The following is a 15,734-nucleotide window of genomic DNA, read 5'->3' as shown; positions in this document are numbered from 1 at the left end:
TGTCACATATATTAAATTTGATTGTAAGAAAATCAAAATGTCTTTTCTCCATGTGCTTTTGTTTGTTAATGTCTCCTGTAGCATATATTTATACAATTGATCAAACCCACGTATAGACCTTTAAAATATCCCTGTTTTTTTCACCTTATAATAATAATGATAATATTAGATAATAATAATAATAATGCCTTACTAGTATTGATCTCTTGTTTACATTTAGCAAAGCAATTTTGGATTCTGACTTTCTCATCCAATATGTTATTAAGTTTTCCTAGCTTTGTATCATTTACAGCTTTGAATAGCAGAGATCCAAGGACCAATCTGTGTGGCTTTTTATTGTTGGTCTCCCCTTAAACCATCAATGGTTGCCAGCCATTCGTGTCTTTGGCATTTGTGTAGGAAATGAGCAGAATGATCATGTATTGCATTTGGACTTTCATCTGCCCACTAATAGTGGCAGTATTGCAAGGTAGGCATGGATACCATTAAGAGTAATTCCTGTTTTCTTTTTATCTGTCAGGAGCCAGACTGCTGCTTTCACAGATGTCAGAATTAGAACCATGAATGAAGTTATAATGGGCATAAGAATAATAAAAATGTATGCCTGGGAAAAGCCTTTTGCAGATCTCATTGCACAGCTCAGAAAGTAAGTTGTGCATGTTGTGTATTGTTTTCTATTCAATGATTGCATTTTCATATGTTAGTGCCTTTTAAATTACTTCTTTTACTGTACCTACTTTTAGGAGGTTTGTAAGAACTGGCTAAATTAGTTTTCTTACATCCCTCAAATAGTCTTCTTCCTAATACCCCCTATTCTCCAGCTGGCATTAAAACCATTCGCATACTGTAAGGGTCCTGAATGAAAGGATGAACTCATCTTTTTTGCATCTTCAAAAAGACTAATTTGGGAGTTATATATCTTAAAAAAGAAGATAAGAAATATGACCAATCTGTAGTCAAGGTAATTATAGAATTTAAAAAAACTTGGAAAATACTCATCTTTGACAGAGTAATGTAAGTATCAGGTGACAGTGTCTTAGCTATTTTAATTAATATTAATGAAATGAAATACTGAATTATTCTAGTCTCAATTTATCTCAAAACTAGCCTTTTTGAATTTGTTTTTTGTTGGTTTTTTTTTACTTTTTTAAATTTTATTTTTGAAAATTTTATTTAGTTAATTTAGAACATATTCCTTGGTTACAAGAATCATATTCTTTCCCACCCTCCTCTCCCCCCACCCCTTCCTATAGCCAACATGCAATTCCACTGGGTTTTACATGTGTCCTTGATCAGAACCCATTTCTATGTTGTTGGTGTTTGCACTAGGATGCTCATTTAGAGTCTACATCCCCAACCATATCCCCTCAACCCATGTGATCAAGCAGTTGTTTTTCTTTGGTATTTTTATTCCCACAGTTTTTCCTCTCAATGTGGATAGTGTTTTTTCTCCTAGATCTCTGCAGATTGTTCAGGATCACTGCATTGCCACTAATGGAGAAATCCATTACATTCAATTGTACCACAGTGTATCAGTCTCTGTGTACAATGTTCTCCTGGTTCTGCTCCTCTCACTCTGCATCACTTCCTGGAGGTTGTTCCAGTCTCCATGGAATTCCTGCACTTCATTATTCCTTTGAGCACAATAGTATTCCATCACCAACATATACCACAATTTGTTCAGCCATTCCCCAATTGATGAGCATCCCCTCATTTTCTAATTTTTTGCCACCACAAAGAGCGCAGCTATGAATATTTTTGTACAAGTCTTTTTCCTTATCTCTTTGGGGTACAAACCCAGCAGTGCTATGGCTGGGTCAAAGGGTAGATATTCTTTTGTCGCCCTTTGGGCATAGTTCCAAATTGCCCTCCAGAATGGTTGGATCAGTTCACAACTCCACAAGCAATGAATTAGTGTCCCCACTTTGCCACATCCCCTCCGGCATTCATTACTTCCCTTTGCTGTCATGTTAGCCAATCTGCTAGGTGTGAGGTGATACCTCAGAGTTGTTTTGATTTGCATCTCTCTGATTACAAGAGATGTAGAGCACTTTCTCATGTGCCTATTAATAGTTTTGATTTCTTTATCTGAAAATTGCCTATTCATGTCCTTTGCCCATTTATCAACTGGAGAATGGCTTGATTTTTTGTACAATTGATTTAGCTCTTTATAAATTAGAGTAATTAGACCTTTGTCAGAGGTTTTTGTAATGAAGATTGTTTCCCAATTTATTGCTTCCCCTCTAATTTTGGTTGCATTGGTTTTGTTTGTGCAAAACCTTTTTAATTTGATGTAAAATAAAATAATTTATTTTACATTTTGTGATTTTTTTTTCTAACTCTTGCTTGAACTTAAAATATTATCTTTCCCAAAAATCTGACATGTATACTATTCTGTGTTCACCTGATTTACTTATAGTTTCCTTCTTTATATTCAAGTCATTCACCCATTCTGAGTTTATCTTGGTGTATGGTGTGAGATGTTGAGCCAAACCTAATCTCTCCCACACCGTCTTCCAATTTTCCCAGCAGTTTTTATCAAATATTGGATTTTGGTCCCAAAAGCTGGGATCTTATCATAGACTGTCTTGCTGAGGTCACTTACCCCAAATCTATTCCACTGATACTCCTTGAATTTGTTTTTTTTTTTAAGATTAGAACTTTTATTTTTTAAGGTAATTGTTTTCCTTTATAATTCTGTATGTTTTATGTATTTAAAAACATTATTTTTCATCTTCAAAACAAACATACAAACAAAACCTTCATCCTCTTGAGCAGAGTCAATGACACAAAAATAGTCTTGTTTTTAAACCACATAATGATATTTCATTTTTAAATATAGATCTGATGATTAGAAAGTTTATAATTGTAATAAGCCAAAAATCTCCTTTTTTCCACTCATTGGTTCTAGTTGTATCTTTGGAGATATGTAAAAACAACAGTAAATCTTCCAGATGACATTTTATTAAATATTTTAAGAACATTATTTCATCTTTCATTTTTTTTTCTTTAACTTTGAAAAGGAGTTTTAATAGATTCCATAGGAGGCAACATGGTACCTGAGGTTAAATTTTAACTCTGCTATTTAATATCCATTTGTCTTTTGGCAAGTCACTTAATCCCCATATGCTTCATTTTCTTCATTTATAAAATAAGAAGACTGAACCAAATGGCCTTTAAGTACTCTTCCACCTCTAAATCTATGACCCTTTCATCATCCTTGTAGTCCTATAACTGTATAATCCAAAGCCAATTTTTAAAAAGCATGTTTTCTTTTCAAGAGTATACTTGGAGTTGTAGAAGACCTTTAGGTGCCATCTAGTACAACTTCCCTCCTCATTCAGGATTTTTCTTCTTAATTAAGCTTCCGCAAATGTGATTATATAGCTTCCACTTGAATATTTCCCATGGTGGGCAACTCACTCCTTCTAATAGTAAACCATAGTGCTAATTAGTTTTTAGAAGGTGTTTTTTTTTTCAAAATCCAATTATTTTATGATCTGCTCATCTAATTGGAAATGATAACATATTTAAACATATTAACTTTTTTGTTTCTTATATTATTGAAAATTTCTATTTTGGCAAAGTTAAATAGGAAATAATTAAATTTCTGTTCCTTCCATTTTATCCATCACCTCATGAAATTTCCTTACACAGTAAGCAAATACTTGATTTTATGCATAAACTGAATGTTTGTTCATAGTTCCTTATATTTGTTTTAGCTTAGAATCTTCTACACATGAGGAATTATTTGTTTAGCATGCTTTATGTCCACCATGCTTTGGTCCACCAAAGTGCCACCTACAAAAAGGTATTGTCTCAAGATCAGTATTTCATTGATGAGCTATGTTTTACTCTCTCTTTCAGGAATGAAATTAACAAGATTCTTAAAAGCTCCTACCTTAGAGGGATAAATCTGGCCTCCTTCTTTGTTGCAAGCAAAATAATCGTATTTGTGACTTTTACCACCTATGTACTCCTTGGAAATGCTATCACAGCCAGTCGGGTGTTTGTTGCTGTGACGTTGTATGGTGCAGTGAGACTGACTGTTACACTGTTCTTTCCCGCGGCCGTAGAGAAAATGTCCGAAACTCGTGTCAGCATAAAGAGAATCAAGGTTTAGTGAGCCATTGCTCTTAATTTTTCTGAATTTGGAATTTACTTTTTAAATGTCATAGAATCTCACAGATAACACGATCATTGTGAATGTGATACTTTTCAGAAGCCAGCTTTCTAGGGAGAGAAAATGTATCCCACTTAATTTCAAAACTGATTTTTGGATTAAAAATTTGCCATTTTTAATGGAAATCTTTCTCAAATATATTATATACATTTTGCCCCTTAAGCAGAATATACAGTATAGAATTTAATTTCTTGATGACTTTCTATCATTATTACAGAAATTAATGTTGTATCATAAGAATGGTTAATGAGTTATGTTTTGCTAATTTCTGAACTTTGAACTCTTGTATCTGTCTTTTAGGATTTTTTCTCTTTTCTTTGCTGTCAAGCTATTAGCTTTCCTTTCTTGCCTATTTTTGAGTCATATTTTTACCTCTCACCCCTTCCCCCAATTCCACTTCTGATTTGCTGATTTGATTCATTGTGATTTGGGGGGAAACTATCCAAGAAGAGACAAATAAACTCTGAATAAACTTCTGAAGGTCTCCCTTATAAGTAGACTTTTGTGACTTAATTTAATTAATTTAAAACACATACATTTCAACATATGAATATATTTCATTGAATAAATCTCCTTTAACCACTCTGAATCTTAGTTTTTTCCTTTGTCAGATAAGGATGATGAATGTAGTACCATGCATGGTGCCTTGCACGTAAAGGGCTCTTTGTAATAATTGTTGAATGAATGTATGAAAGCTTTACAGTTTTTTTATCTGTAAAATAAGAGGGAGCCCTTTCAGTTTGAGGTGGATGGTCCTATAATCCACATGAGAGGAGAGGATCCATATTTTTCACCCAGCCTTCTCTTCTTTTTTGGTGTTAGGTGTGGGGGAGCTTTTATCCCCTTTACAGACTCATCCCCTCACCTCTTCTAGAAAAGCTGCTTTGCCTAGTGGCCAGAGTGCTTGGAATCAATCAATCAATCAAGGTTCATATCCTACGGCAGACTTTAGTAGTTGTTTGACCCTCAGACAAATACTCTCCCTCCTCCCATGTAAAATAGCACCTACCTCATTGGAGTTATTGGAGGAGCCAATGAGATCAGTGTAAGGAAAGTGCTTACCAAACCTTAAAGCATCAGGGAAAGAAGTACTTCTTACTTTTTTCTCTTACCCTCTAATTGATTTTTAGCTTTCCCTTGAATCAAGGATGAAATTGAGTTTATTATTAATGTATTGAGCACAATATTTTTGTTTGGTCCTTTGCATTCTGTTTGTATTTCTTTACAGATTTTAAACATCACAGACCACCTTCAGTGTACTATTTTTCAAAACGTGAAACTAATACAACTTATTTCTAAATTTTAATAATGTTTGGATATGGAGGAATTTTTTTCATGCTGCTGAAAACCTTAACATATTTTAAAATCAGAATGATATTTAAAAAACACTTCTATACATGAGATCTCTGTAGAAAACTAGATTTTCCTGGTAGTAATAAATTAAATTCATAAAAATGTATACTTTCTGGAAATTGTATAGTACACTTAAAATACTGGCCCAGATTCTGGCATCATCTATGATTTCATGAAATCTGTTAATTCTGTGAAGAATTTTTTTTTTCTGTGATTGACTTTAGAAATACAATTCTATTTTCCTTGCTTTATTTTAACACGTTGAGAAAATTCTTCTGTTTTTCTTTTCCTCTAGCAATTCTTATTACTTGATGAAATACCCCACACTGGTATACAAGCACAACTTGATGAAAAAGCTCTGGTTCATGTTCAAGATTTTACCAGTTATTGGGATAAGGTAATGGACATAAAGCAGAAATAAAACTTTCAGATTCTAGAATATGGATTAATTTCATTAATTTCATTTTGAATTTTGATAATTTCCCCATAGACTTCTTATAACAGTGTTAAATTTTCGCTTATAAATATGTCTCAAAATCTATTCATCTCCCCTCTCTTTCCCCAAGGCCCCAGCCCAGTTTTGGTGAGTGGAAAGTGATTTTTCAGACCATTTGACATAGCCATGCTTTCTTAATGTCAATATGGAGAAAAACTGAATGCCAAGCCTTACCTGAGTCCTAGAACTCGTGTAGATGATGGCTAGTAAATAATGGACTATTTAAATTTTTATATCTTACAATTTAGAGCTGGAAGAGACCTGAGAAATGATCTATTCCAACTCCTTCATTTTATAGAGGAGAAAAAAGGAAGGTTTAAGTAACTTGTCCCAAGTCCCACAGCTAGTTAGGGATTTTTAAACTCTAGATCTCTGACTATGCTACACAGAGTCAACCAAGAGGTATGATATTTTGCGTGTTGCTCCTTATCAGACCCAGAATTCTAAGTTTAGATCTAAGATAATAGAATTTAAGATGATATATAGTATTTAATATTTTAATTTAAGAAACTTAAAATTATAAGCATTAAATAGTATGGTATATATTATATGACATAATGATATATTTAGTATATAGCTTATAACAAATTATATACAAGTTTATAATTATATATTATATAGAATTTAATATTTTAAGAAATTTAAGATTATAGGTATTATTCTATAGTATATAGTATGATATATTTAGTATATAGTTAATAAGATTATATTATATAGTATTATGATTATATAATATATAGTAATATACTATAATGATTATATAGCATAATGATATACATTGTATAATATAATGTTATAATATCTACATTGAATATCAATTAATTAGTTAATTAAATATTAGTTGGTTTAAAACAACTAAACAAATATTTATTAAATATTGCTAAGTATGTAGCTTTCTTTTATCCTTTGGTGATGGGGATCCCTCCCCATCTCTTTAAGATAGTGCCTGCTCTCATTTGGGTTATGTTCTATCAACTTGCAGACATATAGATATATACAAAATGACCCAAGGAAAGGCACTATTCACAGATTAAGTAAGTCCTCATTTTCACAGACACATGTATGCTTTGAAATTGTTCAGGGCCACAATGTGATATTTTGATTTCAAATTAGTAAATATACGTGAGACAATTTGAATTCTAAAAGGCTGCTCTTTGTGAATGATGTTCAGTTAGACTAGGATTTTGTGACAATATCTTCAATTACTGTATCCATAGGGTGAAATCTACAAATCTCTTTTCAGAATAATGTTTTTAAATGAATAAAATTAAGTCTGATTAGAAAGGAAACTCATTATATTAAAATAGTTATAAAAGCATTTCTAAGGAAGTCGAGAGGCTCCCAAGTTTAGAACCTCTTAGATAAAACAATGATCTAGGTTTATCCATATCACGGTGTACCAGGGAATTTTCTTTGCAAACAGTACAGTTAATTAATTTGGCTTAAACTTTTCCCAAGAACTGCTTTACAAATGATCATATTTTTCTTTAGCCTTTGTTCTATTGATCTCATTCACACATTCATTTTAGAAAAGAAAGCAAAGTTAGAATAGGATAGCGTAGTTAGGGTAGGAATCCCAGCTGTGTTCCCATTATTTTGAGAAACATCATGCTATGGGGGACATTGGAATATAGTGGAATGACATCAGGGAGTCAGGTGCTGGTTTATCATGTCCACTCTATACATTTCCCATTATTACAGAATGCCTTTTTATAGCTAGTTGTTTGTCATGGACAGGCAGTAGTCAATAGTCAGTAGATAAAGGAGGTTGTAGTTTGGGGTCTGGGAGTGTAATGCTTAGAATAGAAGATCTAGAAGACATCTAATCCATTTTTCTTATTTCACAGATGAGGAAATTGAGGCCCACAGGTCACATAAATAGGAGAGGTGGGATTTGAACCCAGGGCCTTGGACTCCAATGCTACTATTTTTATTTAGGTTGCCTTATCAGATTTCTTTTACACATCCTAACTTTCTGTTTCACTAACTGAAGCCCAGTTGTGGATATTTATTTACTATCCCCATGATTAGCAAGTAAGGTACTTAGTATTATAGAATTATAATTCTATACCATTATATTAGTATTTGATGGTATTATAGAATTATAATTATATAAATAAAACTTAAGATGATATGTTATTCTAAAACTTACAGATTTAAAATAATTTCTAGTCATTTGAGAAGAGGAACTTAAAAATGTTCGGATGCTGCCATCTAGTGGAACTAGTTGAGATAGGAGGCTTTGGGGGGGAAATTAGAATCTGTGTAACCACTCTGGTTATTAGTATTTATTATTATATATTATATCCATATTTTCTAATAATATAATTATTATGTTTTATATAATGTATAATAATTAATGTAACAAATTATTACTGTCATTATTATTTTTAGAGCGATTATGTTGCCCTATTTTGGAATTTTTACAAAGAACTTTCCTAGAAACAATCCTATAATGTAGGCATAACAAGTATTATGTAGGGATCCCTTTCTTTAAGGAATTTGGCTTGTTAGGTACTGGTGAGCCTTAAGGGAATCTAGATGCATGTGGGAAGTTAGTAAAAGAAGATAGCTAGCTACTAATATTAAATGCTCAAAAGCTTGAAATATTTAACTTAAATCGCATAGAAATATTCTGTAAATGGATTTAATTTTCTAAAATTTTCCCTCTCTGCCAAATGATATTTTAACATCTTTTGATATCTGTTGAATATGTATTTTATTTTTAAATGTAGAATTCTTCATTTTTGTACCCCTTTTGCCCCCAAGTCTCTTAAACTAACTGACTACTGATTTAAATGCATGTTGGTCAACTTTCATTGATAGACACTGGAAGTCCCAACTCTCCAAAACCTTTCCTTTACTGTCCGGCCAAGGGAATTGTTGGCTGTGGTTGGACCTGTGGGATCTGGCAAGGTAAGTTTTAATGGATTGTGACTGCTTGTTGTGTTACTCTGCTGTTGTTTCTCGAGCCAAAAGCCCGCTCTGCCATGAGTTCAGTGAATCATGTCTGAAAAGCAGGGCTTTCTCAGTTCAAAACTGAATCTCTTAATTGTTTCTCGGAGAAGGTTTGCTCTGTGAGGACCTGGAGGAAGGCCAACGCCAGCTTATGAGCATCCAAAGATGGCGGCTGTCTCCTCAGTTGATGAATCCCTCTTCCCTGAGCTCTTCATGGGGAAGGGAATGAACTCTGAATCTCTTCCAATCCTAAGATTGCAGAGAGGCCTCTTCAGTATGAAGAAAGCTTCTTTACCATTAGAGCTGTCAGAATGGGATGCTTTATAAGGTGGTTGGATCCTCCCTTCTTGGAAATATGTGATGGCGGACATTCCTTTCATAGAAGGGTTGGAGTAGAAGGCCCCTGTAGTCTCTTCTCACCTTTGAATTCTGTGATTCTGAAAATTCTGATGAATGAATCTAGAGATTATAGGTAGCTTATTATTTTTCAAAGTTTTAAAAAGTATATTTTTATATTCTATAATTTACCTCTGTCACTCATCCTCCTTTCCTACAACAACTTTTTAAAAAATATATAATTTTATTTTAATTTTTAAAAAATACTTTTCCATGGTTCTATGATTCATGTTTTCCTCTCTCCCCTCTCCTGGAGCTGTCCTAGGCAGGGCCCACTCTCTAGCATGTCAGAAGGATGCCGGGAAGGGGCCTACCCCACTCTATATGTCCTCTTTCAATATGGCACCTCACATTGGAACTCTTTGGGTGTTTCTCTATCCAAATCTTATAACAAATGGTGGATTGGTTCTATATTATTAGTACACAAGGGTCAATAGGATGACTGGACAATCCAACCACTACATAAAAATGTTTCTTTGGGACAAATCAGTCACAGTTGCAAACAACTAATTTATAAATGTTTGGTTCACAGTCAGTTTCACACAGGTAAATGGCAAACTTTTCCAAGTATTTTTGCCCAGAAAACCCCCCATGGGGTCACAAAGTCAGACATGACTTAAAATGACTAAGCATGACCGGACAAAAACAAAAGACCATCAAAAGTATTACTTAATTTGTTTGCAAGTTTTAGGGAAACATTTATTACATGAAGTGAAGGATGCATATATTAAGTACATCATTCTTAAAATATGACATGTATAATGGCACAGGATGTACCCAACAGCTAGCCAATTCTATCCATAAAGTATTACTTTCAGCCCAAGTCACCACTTGTTTCAACTTTTTTGATAAGTAAAATGAATTCAGATAAAGATGACAAATTGTGTTTTGAATTGGGATTCATTTTATTAGTAGGTTACTGACATTTTCAAATTTTTCATTTTACCATTTTTCCATCAGATAACAAAATAACTAAAAATGAAATAAAACAAAATAAACTATTGAAACCTCGACCCTGTGCTTGGGCTGGATAAGTAGTGCTAAAAGAAAAGCTGAGCTAAAGTATTCCAATAAATTATATACAATCATTCTTCTTTTATGTTTACTTATGACTTGGTTAAAAACATTTTTTTCCAGTCTTCTCTTTTATGTGCTGTGCTTGGTGAACTGCCACGGCTTGAGGGATTGGTCACCGTAAAAGGAAGAATTGCCTATGTTTCTCAGCAACCCTGGGTATTTTCAGGAACTGTTCGAAGTAATATTTTATTTGGGAAATCCTATGAAAAAGAAAGATATAACAAAGTGATAAAGGCATGTGCCTTGAAAAAGGTAAGCTCATGATTCATTTGAGATTACTTAAATCAAATTTTGTATTCTTTTTAAAAAAAACTTTTGGTTTTATGTTATTCTATATAATTTTCATATCTATATATGTATTAGCGGGGGATCAGGAACCAAAGTTTGAAAAGCCTAAGACAGAGAGGGAACAGATAAAAGGGAACACTACTTCCTCTCTTGGCTACACAGGGGAAGGTAAGAGATTTGATCAATGTCCAGAGCTTAAAGGTAAGAATGAAATCCCCTTCAGTCTCTGGTTTCTGTTTTTGTCCCTTGACAGATATTATCTTGATCCCCTTAGTACATTAGAAGAATAAGATGTTTGGTTTCTTCTGGATTAATAAGATTTTTATTCTTTTTGGTATTAGTTTAGGAAAGAGAGAAAATTAGGAAGTCCCTAATTCTATTTTAACCTAAATTCCTTTCAGGGGTTGAGGGTTCAGGTCTGGGGACCTGAATCCCTGAGGAGATTGTGGAGTCAGGCTGTTGTATTTCCTGATATAGAGAGATGTGCAAGTATTGAAGAGATTAATTAAAATCTTCTTGGGTGGATTGTCTCTTATCTTCCCCAAAGGGAAAAAGTCTCTATCCACCACTCTTGAGGAATGTTGGCTAATCTGATTTCTTCAGATAGGTGAGGGATCACAGCAGGTTGAGCTCAGTAAGATGCTCCTCTTCCTTCCAGTTCAAAAGAGAGAAGAACCCCTATCCAAATGTCCAGCTGCTTTTCTTTGCTGGAAGTTCTAGCCCCATCCCTTGTTGCCAGCCACATTCCATTTTCTTCCTGCCTGAGGTTTCCTTGCTAACCAAGTCCTTGCAATGCAGACTATACCTCTCTCATCCATATATACAATGAAAATGATATAAAACCAAAAGATAATAAAACAAATTCCCCCCACTCTCTTATTCAGAGAAGCATCCTATTAAGAAAAACTAAAACAGAAAGTGGAGGTGGAAAGCACTTAAGTAAAAGTGCAAACCACCATTTCCCACCTCTACAAAGGAGAGAGGTCCATTTTTCTTTTTTGAATGAATTTGTTCCATTCATTTTACTTTATAAAGTTGAAAAGACCTTCTTTTAAAGAAATATATTTTCCAATTGCATGGAAAAACAATCTACAACATCCATCTAAAATTTTTTTTGAGTTTCAAATTCCCTTCCTCCTGGAGATGACAATTTGATAAAGATTATACACATGCATATTAGTCATGTTGCAAAACAAAACAAAACAAAACCCAAGAAAAATAAAGTTTAAAAAGTATGCCTGACTCTGCATTCAGACTCCATTTTTCATCATAAGTCCTTTGGTATTGTGTGGGGTTCTTGTATTGCTGAGAATAGGAAGTCATTCACAGTTGTCCATGGAAAGGACCATCTTAGAAAGTCACAAGGAACTAAATCTCTTTATTTGGGTTAACTAAGGAACAGGAGGTGATGAAAACTAACCTCAAAACAAAACTTGTAATACTGCCCAAGTTCGCTAGAGGGAGGTTTCGTGTTTTTTTGAGGTTATTCCAAGTTTAACAGCAAAAGGATGCATGTTTTGTGCTGCAATGTAATTTAACAGAATTGGTGACTTAACAAAATTGATGGCAATTGAAGTATTATAAGAATAACATTTAAAAAATAGAATATAGTTTATTTTGATCCAGTTCTTTGGGCTGATAATCTTACATACTGTGTTCTTGTGGATTTAAAATTCAGTGAATAATAGTGCTAAAGGGCTCCTTCCTTTGGGTCTGGACAATGCAGTCTGGATATCCTACTGTGCTTTTATGCTTCTATGGAAAGGGCTGGGCCTGAATTTCAAAGGTATAGTATAGAGGATGTTAAGCTTGTTTTGTGAAAAAAACAGTTATTTTGTTTGCTGGTGACTTTTGAGTATTGTAGAGAATATCTGTCCAGTAGCATTTTATTAACACTAAGAAAGTGAAGAGAGTCTATTTAATGTAATTTTTATTAGTTACTTCTTGATTGTTAAAAATTTAATACAAAGTTAACCATGATACTTTCTGCTCATACTATAAAAATAGAGGGAATAATAAACAAATAGAACACTGAGAATAAACGAGGTAAACATTATAGTCGAGAATGATTTTTTAAAAATCAGTCTATTTGGTTATATTTTTTACTAAAGAAAATTTTAAACTGTGCACTCTACTAAAATTTTGATATAAAAGAATATTGAGACAAATCGAACTGTAACAAAATTTTTGGTCCTGATAATAACTAAAAATTTTTATATAATGCTTCAAGACTTATAAAGGACTTTACATTCATTACCTTATTTGATTCTTGCAATAACTTTTGAGGTAGATGCTATTAATCTCTTTTTCTAGATAATTAAATTGAGGGAATATCACAATTCTGTGATTTAATACTTGAAGACATTAGACCATTTTAGGAGGCAAGGTGGTTAAGAGGGAGAAGAAATGAATTAAAAGGAGAGCATTTTATTATAGTTAAGTATTTATACACATCTATTTTCACCCTAAGCTCTCATTACATTAAAGATATTCCTAATTTTTTATAGCAAAAGCAGTAGTTTCTGTTCTTTGAAATAGTGGTAATCACAGCATTTATATAGTGCTTTAAGGTTTGAAAGGCGCTTTACAAATATCTCACTTAATTCTTACAGTAACACTGAGAAGGTATGTGCTATTATTATTTCCATTTTACAAATGAAGAAACTGAGGCAGACAGGTTAGTTTCTGACCCAGGGTCCTCCAGCTAGTATCTGTGGTAAGATTTGAATTTATTTGTCTATCCATTATATCCCCTAGTTGTTTTTGTGACACACATCTGAGCACCCACCCCACATCATTACCATCATCCTTTCTTCCCACTTTTGAACAAAATTTTGTAGGTTGTGGCTGGGCCAGAGTAAAGTTGTGAAGTCTTTGAGTGGATCCAGTTTAACCATTTTGCTTGAGTACAATATTCCACTGTCTTTGTGTACATTTTTGCCAATGCCTCAGCATGTGTTCCATTCAGAAAGTGTTCTTGACAGATGTTGCCAATGATTTTAAGTTCATTTGTTTGTGCTTTAAAACTCAAGAAATACTTGGAATTTCAACCTTTCAGGCATTATCTAGATAGGACTTGGAAATCCTTTTTTTATTTCAGTCCTATAAAATAAAATTTCCTCTGCCTTTTCTATAATATTCTACATATAATATTTTCTATAATTTCTGGACTAAGAAATGATGTATATGAGCCTAGGCCAACTAAAGATCTATAATAGTAATTCTTTTTATTTTATTTTCAGTCTTAACTGGAATTTGACCATATCTTGATTTCTTTTAGAGACAGGGAGCCAACTGCTATCCTTCACTAGTTTTCAAATACAAATTCAGTACTTAAGGACACAGTATTCTGGTACCCACAATTGCCTTTTCATTTTGAAATATCAAAAGAAATCAAGTCAACTTGTATTTTTTAAGCACTCAGGATATGAATTAAAAAAGAAAGACAGTTTCAGTCCTCAAGGAGCTCACAATCTAATGTCTTTGCCTGCCATATTGTTGATGTCCTTTTAAATTTAGACGTATTACCATTTATCAGTGCTGTACTGATTAGTGGACCTCAAACCCATCAGTGAGTTAGGAGGATGTCTATGCCAGGCATGTGAAGACTTCCCCTAATAGGAGCAATGGATGAGAACAGTTGGTTCCAGTGGCCACAAAAGAAGTGATATGGCACAGTTAAGAGCTTGGTTGGACATTGAAGAAGCCAAGGCCATCACAAGAGATCACCAGTCATCTTGGCATTTGTCCTGCCACTGGACTTGGATGACTTTGGGAGAGGCTGATAACAGTGCAATTTTGCCTCACATATTCTGTTCATGTGTGAGTCAAAAAATATCATCATTGGTGTCATTTTGGTCCTCTTTGAGTACAAAGACAACAAACAACTGATTAGAACAGTAGTCACCATTTATTTTGATCTGAAACAATAGTTATTTATTTTAAAAATAAATGTACTCTACATTTTCCTCCCCAAACCACATCAAATACACATACATTCACACATGCATTTTATTTTATTTTCCTTTTCTATAATTTATAAACCAAGAGTAGAATAAATAGAAAGTATTTTTGTGAGTTCTTCTCTATAGTTCTCTTTTCTTTTCTAATGGTTTAAAATAACACATTGATTCTAAAACGATTTTATGATATTTTTTAAAACCATCTCAAAAGTCTGGAGTTTCCCTGACATTTAGATGATAGCAAATTCTTGTGAATTTGGGGACAGCTAGGTGGTGCAGTGGATAGAGTGCTGGGCCTGGCATTAAGCCTCCTCTTCATGAATTCAAATCTAATCTCAGACACTTACTAGCTGGATGACCCTGGGAAAGTCACTTAACCCTGTTTGCTTCAGTTCCTCATCTGTAAAATGAGCTTCAGAAGGAAATGGCAAACCACTTGAGTGTCTTTGCCAAGAAAACCCCAAATGGAGTCACAAAGAATCTGACACAACTGAAATGACTGAACAACAATTAAAAATGTAGATTTGGTGAAAAACTGTACTAAAAGCAAATAAGTAAAAACCAAATTGCATCTTCTGCTAAGACATATCAGTTCAGGACCCCTCTTTTTTTTTATTAAGTATTATCAAAGTTTCTGAACAAACTACCCAAGTCTATCTAGTTAATGCAGCCAATTTTGAATACATCCAAATACACAAATGAATTCCATTATATAAGAATGTACTAGCATTACTTGATTTTTTGAGTTGAGAGATTTATGACTTTGTAATATTAGCCCATGTTGAAATTCCCTATATTCTTATGAGAGATGAAAACACCACATTATCTTATATTTAATCTATGTATAATGTTTCATCCCTAAGCACTTTTCAGAGATTTATAGGTAATACATATTCAAAAGTCTAGCCTTGATCTATTCCTGTGTTTAATCTTTCCCCACAAATAACACTTGAATTTGAAAACTCCTCTGGAGACCCCACAGGTACAGTGTTACTTCCCACATTTACTATATTCCTGCCAA

The 15,734-nt window shown here is 33.5% G+C and overlaps 1 protein-coding gene across 1 annotated transcript in view; it reads left to right on the top strand.

Moving 5' to 3' along the window:
- ABCC4 (ATP binding cassette subfamily C member 4) overlaps positions 1-15,734 on the top strand; it is a 291,071-nt gene that overhangs the window by 91,463 nt on the left and 183,874 nt on the right. The window contains exons 7-11 of the mRNA XM_007501391.3: positions 521-646; positions 3,868-4,117; positions 5,832-5,933; positions 8,859-8,948; positions 10,524-10,715. Of these exons, the coding sequence (XP_007501453.1) occupies positions 521-646; positions 3,868-4,117; positions 5,832-5,933; positions 8,859-8,948; positions 10,524-10,715 (760 nt within the window). The remainder of the gene's footprint in view (positions 1-520; positions 647-3,867; positions 4,118-5,831; positions 5,934-8,858; positions 8,949-10,523; positions 10,716-15,734) is intronic.

Source organism: Monodelphis domestica, chromosome 8, assembly GCF_027887165.1.
Source record: "Monodelphis domestica isolate mMonDom1 chromosome 8, mMonDom1.pri, whole genome shotgun sequence".
Lineage (NCBI taxonomy): Eukaryota > Metazoa > Chordata > Mammalia > Didelphimorphia > Didelphidae > Monodelphis > Monodelphis domestica.
Note: the sequence above shows the minus strand (reverse complement) of the source record. Positions and strands in the feature narration are given on the sequence as shown.